The sequence below is a fragment of the Taeniopygia guttata genome, chromosome 2 (genome assembly GCF_048771995.1).
Source record: "Taeniopygia guttata chromosome 2, bTaeGut7.mat, whole genome shotgun sequence".
NCBI classification, from domain to species: Eukaryota; Metazoa; Chordata; class Aves; order Passeriformes; family Estrildidae; genus Taeniopygia; species Taeniopygia guttata.
Window position 1 is genome coordinate 61,742,326 of NC_133026.1, and position 5,612 is coordinate 61,747,937.

At 56.9% G+C, this 5,612-nt stretch overlaps 1 protein-coding gene across 1 annotated transcript; it reads right to left on the reverse strand.

Annotated features, from left to right (window-relative positions):
* Nucleotides 1–2,157: 2,157 nt before the first annotated feature.
* FOXQ1 (forkhead box Q1) lies at nt 2,158–5,030 on the reverse strand. The gene has a single exon (XM_030265430.4). It carries the CDS (start codon nt 4,290–4,292, stop codon nt 3,060–3,062), a length of 1,233 nt encoding a protein of 410 aa, XP_030121290.4. The 5' UTR covers nt 4,293–5,030; the 3' UTR covers nt 2,158–3,059.
* Nucleotides 5,031–5,612: the final 582 nt, after the last annotated feature.

Consider the following 5,612-nt stretch of genomic DNA (forward strand, 5'->3'; position numbering starts at 1 on the left):
ACAGCGGCTTTTTCCTGCCCGCGCCTTCATCCGCTCGGAGCGCGAATGGGACAATTTCCACCCAAAGGTCAACAGGGCGAAATTCGTCTCTTGCCTCCTCTTAGGAGGATGATGCTCAAGCAGGAGCGGGGAGAGTAGAGCCTCCCTACCCTTCAGCAAGCGAAAGCCGCACAGCCCCGCCGCCGAGCGGGCTCCGGACAGCAGGCGATACCCGCCCCCTGCTCCCATCGCCCCGCACCGGTCCCTGGGACCACTTTAAACCCTTATCTCGACCGTCTGAGGAAATCCAAACAAGGGCTAAGAAAGGACCGCGAGGACACGGATATCCCTGTTATGTACTGTTTGACATATGTTTCTCGACATATCAAAAAATGGAGTTTCATATAAGATAAATACAGAATAGAATACTTATTAACAAGGGCTATATAGAACTCTGCGGGCTTTTTTTTTTTTTTTCTTTTTGTTGTTCTTTTTTCATAAGTAAAAAAACATGTCATCCTGTTAAGAACACCTTTACACACAATTCATCCCTATTCACGCTTAAATACATCAGATTAAAATACACACTTGTGGCTATAACAACAAATTCCACTTTCCATCAAGATACTTTTAACATACCCTGAACTATGACCTTTACAGATGGACAAAAGCAAAAGATCCTAGGAGTTGCATGTTAACAGGTCATATGGACTCCTATAAAAAAAAAGATGGTAAAATACAAACCAGAGGAAAGAGCAGATTATGGAAGGGTAGATTAATATTTGCACAGAGCCTTGAAGGCAGAATGATAGTGAAGTAGTGTGTGTGTATGTGTGCGTGCGTGTGCGTGTGTACATAAAAACCAATTCCTTCAAGGGTTGGATTACTTCATACATTAGTCACTAATCTCTCGCAATGTTCTGATGGATGTTATGGTCTGAGCTTAACACACCGTGAAATCTGTTTGAGCTGTATTGAAACGAGTCGGTGTTTTCGGCCGCAGATTGTTCTGTTTGAAGCTTTCCTTTCACAACACACCTCTGCTATTCGGAATAATTTTTGCGAGTAGGGTAGAAGCTAGTCAGCCACTGAATCTCGGCGCTGAGGGAAAAAGAGGTGGGAGAGAAACTCCAAGGTCCGAAATAGGTGTAATTAAAAATTCTCTTTGACATCGTTTTTTTAGTGCTTACAGAGGACTTGGAGGGGAAAAAACCCCGCCGATTTTCATAATTTTAAAAGTATTAATTAAAACAAACAACCGAACAAACGAACCCCGAATGATCATTTCAGCATTTCTATAAACCCTTCGAGTTCGGGGACGACAATGATTTGTAATTCAGCAGCACAAGCAGTTAGCCCTCCCAACTTTTCCTTTTTCCGACTTAGCCTTTCTGAGGCTTTGCTGGTCACTTCTGACAATACAAATCAGCCTTAACATAACGCCAGTCGGGAGAAGGCAACGCGTGTGAACTTTTTATTACCAGCAGATACTTCCCAGCTTTCATCCGCTGCGGATTCGCCCTCTCTAAGTGCCACCGGGCATGTCTCCACCAGAAGCAGCCAGAACCCGGTAGTGCCAAAGACCCTCCTGAAGTGAATTTTCCTTGGACCGAGAGATGACAACAGGATTACATTTCGCCTGCTTTCCTTCGTGAGAAAAACAACAACAACCACCAAAAAAAAAAAAAAAAAAAAAGACCACCAAAAAACCAACCAACCAACCAACCAAAAAAAAAAAAAACAAAAACCCACAAAAAACCAACAAAACAACCCACAACAAAAAACCCCCAAAAATCCCAAAAAGGCGGGGTACGAAAAAAGAAAGGCAGGCAGATGTACAGGATTTTCATAGGCTTCCCCTACGTCAAGGGGTTTGCCTTCAAATCTCTCCGCCTGCAAATCGCTAGCATTTCTGCAGGGATGAGTCCCGGAGAAAAATTCTGATTTGACTCGAGGAATTGCAGAGGACTTTCATACCTGGCGGCAGCCCCAGAGGAGAACCTCTCATCTCCCGTGACTAAAATAAGGCGGGTCCATAGGTAACACCTCTACCCGCCGGCAGGGATGGGGTTGAAAGGGCGGGCAGCCCTGCTGCCCCCGCGGCCCTAGCCAAGCTTCTCGGTCAAGGTTGTCCCACGGGAAGCTTCCCTCACTCACGCCAGCACAGACATCACGCTCTTCTCCTTATTACCGCCTTTATTTAAGGGGCAGCTTTTATTCGGGGGAAAGGAGAAAGGAAAAAAAACCGGAAAAACATGGTGGCCGAGCGTCAATAAAATGCACACGCACATATATTACATACAAACACAAAAATAAAATGCGGAAAAAATGTCTCCTTTTTTTCCAATAGCAATGGTCTTGGCCATAAATTTAGAACGCCAGCCAGTACAGGAGACAACACCTGACATTTCCTTGAGCCCTTTCCCCTCTCCCGCCCCCTCCAATAATTAATTAAAAAAGCTGCACTCTCTTCGTGTTATAAATAATTTAATATCCTCCCTTCCCAGGAAAAGCTAGTTGCCGGACAGGAGAAAAGGTTTCTTTTGGCACAGTGATGCATTGCTTTGCAGTACAGACCTACGGCTCCACAGCAGACCCCTGCCCCTTCCCCTCCTCTCTCCCTGCTCTTCCCGGCCCCCTCCCTCCTCCCCGCCCTCCCAAGCGCACAGCGCATCCCCCAGCGGCCGCCACCGCGCCCCTCCGCGGGGCACCCGGCTCTGCTGCCCCAGGCTTCGGTAGCAGGAGATGTGGGGACAAGAGAGGGGCATACAAAGAGATGGCGAGGGACTAGCTTAAGTCAAGTAGTCTCAACGAACAGTAAGAAGCACTTGAGGCTCATGGCTATGTCCAAACCGACAGTTGTTTGATTTTTTTTTCTTCCCCCCCCCCCCCCCCGCCTTTTTTTTTTTTTTTTTTGGCTTAAGTTAAACCCACTGTCATTTCACTAAGGCACAGTCACCGAGGCTTTTGCTTGGAGGCTGTGGTCGCCTCTGGAGTTAAAGTGCGGGATCCAGAGCCTCCTCCTTTCCCCCTCCACGCCTCCCCGGGCAGGTCCCTCGCAGGGGAGGAGGGGGGCTCCATTAAGCCAGCGGGGTCTCCACGGCGTACGGCTGGAACGAGGCCGAGCCCCCCGCCGCCGGCGGCAGCGGCCCGGTGAGCCGGAGTGGCCCGTAGAGGGGGGAGCCGGGCGGCGGCCCCCGCCCGCCCTTGGGGAGGCCGGCGTGGAACAGCGGCGCCCGCGGCCGCTCCGCCAGCGGCGGCGCCTTCCCCGGGGCCAGCGCGGGCCGCCCGCCCCCCAGCAGCAGCGGCGGCGGCGGCGACGGCTCCCCCAGCCCGTAGGCGCAGAGCTGCAGGAGGCCCCCGCCGTAGAGCGCGGCGGCGGGCGGGGGCTGCGCGGCAGGTGGGTACGGCAGCAGCGGGTAGGGGCCGGGCAGCAGGTGCGGGGGCGCGGGCGGCGCCGGCCACAGCAGGCGGGCGTGCGGCGTCGGCGGCGGCTGCGGGGCGGCGCGGGGTCCTGCCGGCCGCTGCAGGAGGCTCTCGATGGCGAAGGAGCTGGAGAACTTGGCAGCGCCGCCGCCCGCCGGCCGCGCCCCGCCGCCCCCCGCCGCTGCCTCCTTGGCGCCCGGCGCGCAGTGACAGGGCGAGGAGGCGCAGCGGCACCGCGGCGAAGCGCCGGGGGACGCGGCGCCCGCTCCGGCCGCCTCCTGCGGCACTTGCGGCGGGACGCCGGCGGCGGGGCGGGCGGGCTGCGGCGGCGGGGCGGCGCGGCTGAGGCGCTTGCGGCGGCGGCGGAAGACGCCGTCGGCGAAGGTGTACTCGCTGCTGGGGTTCAGCATCCAGTAGTTGTCCTTGCCCCAGGGCCGCGCCGGGTCGCGCAGCACCTTGACGAAGCAGTCGTTGAGGGAGAGGTTGTGGCGCACCGAGTTGCGCCAGCCGGTGTAGGCGCCGCGGAAGAAGGGGAAGCGGCTCATCAGGTAGTCATTGATCTCGGCCAGGGTCAGGCGGCCGCCGGCCGAGTCGCGGATGGCCATGGCGATCAGCGCGATGTAGGAGTAGGGCGGTTTCGGCCGCCGCGTGTAGGGTTTCCCCTTGGCGCTCTCGGCAGGCGGCGGTGGAGGGGGCTGCGGCGAGGGGGGCGGCGGCGGGGGATGCCCAGGCCGCCCGGCCCCGCCGCCCGGGCTGTTGGCCGCGCAGTCACCGTCCGAGCCCAGCTCGCTCTCCGCCGGAGCCGGGGAGAGCGAGCCGCTGCCTTCCTGGTCGCTGCCGGTGCTCAGCTTGTCCTCGTAGTGCTGCGAGAACACCTCCAGCTTCATGGCGGCGGCGCCGCCGGCCCCCCCGCACCCCGCTGGGCGGGCGCGACCCCCGCCCCTCGGCACGGCCTCAAGGGAGGCGGGAGGCAGCGAGGCGACCCAGGGGCTTTCTGTCCCTTCGCCGGCTTGGACAGCTCCGCGGCGGCAGGCGAGACCGTCAGGGCACGGCAGCGGGGCTCGGCGCCCGCCTCAGCCCGCCGGCCCGGGGTCGCTAGCACCACCCTTCGCGGCCGGTGGGCGCCGAGGACGGGCTGCGGTGCCCTGCCGCCCTCGGGACTGGGCGATTCCTCCGGGCTTCTACCTTCTTCTTCCTCCACTGAGGTGCTCGCTCTCCTTTCGCCCCCCTTTTTGTCCTTCTCGCTCTTTACTCTCGCTGCTCCATAGGGCCGAAGGAGAGGGGCGAGGCGGTCCCCGTGGAGCCGGTGAGAGTAGAGGGCGGACGGGCGGGCGGCTGCCAGAGCCGGCACTTCTCCGTGTCCGGCCGGGTTCGGTCCTCCTCGGGGGCGCTGCCGCTGGTACCGGTCGGCGCTCCCCGGGCGCGGGGAGAAGCTCTCGAGGGCCGTCGGGGTTACTCCGCTCTCTCCGCCTTCGACCCCTTGTCAGTGCCGGGACGCCGGGCTGGCTCCTAGCTGCGAGGCGGGCAGCAGAAGGGTTATTAGAGTTATTAGTGTTATTGTCATTATCTCTCCCTTCCCCTGTGGTTGTGTGTCTCTCCACCACTTTCAGACCAGCCCATTATAACGCCGGCGAGAGGCGGAGCCAGGACAAAGATCTGAAAGGATGGTGGGTGGAGAAGCAAGGTAGCAAAGGTGGGTATGCCCTAATAAGCCGTATCAGAGCCGTAATTAGCCAAGATGACAGCAAGGTCTTGTTGGAAAGTTATTTTACGAAACTTGTTTGTATTTTCTCCTGCCAGGTCCCTCCCCTTCCCGGGTATTTCGAACGAAGCCGCAGTTCGGCGCGACTAAGCAGAGCCGGCCCGCCTCCCAGGTGTAAAATGCAGAATGACTTATAGGTGGCAGAGCTGAACCTGTTACAGCAGTGATTTATTTTAATAGCGCTGTATAAAGCAACAAGTTGTAATATGACAGCTCAACAACCTGTTGGAAAATAATACCTGGCTTTGCAGTTGTGAATTCCTAATGATTTATGTAGCCTGACAAAACAGTTTTAATCCTGGTCTTCTCTTTCCTTCTGTCATAAGCACACCTGGTGCAGAGGTAGAATGGGAAGGTAGGCAATGCTTTGGAGTTTTGCTATGAGAAAGTTAATCAAAGCCTTAACCTCAGTTTTACATGTGCTACTGTTTCTGTAGTAGCATTG

What these genes read in the sequence shown, in the direction of transcription:
- FOXQ1 (XM_030265430.4), bottom strand. Translation starts at nt 4,292, where the DNA reads ATGAAGCTGGAGGTGTTCTCGCAGCACTACGAGGACAAGCTGAGCACC.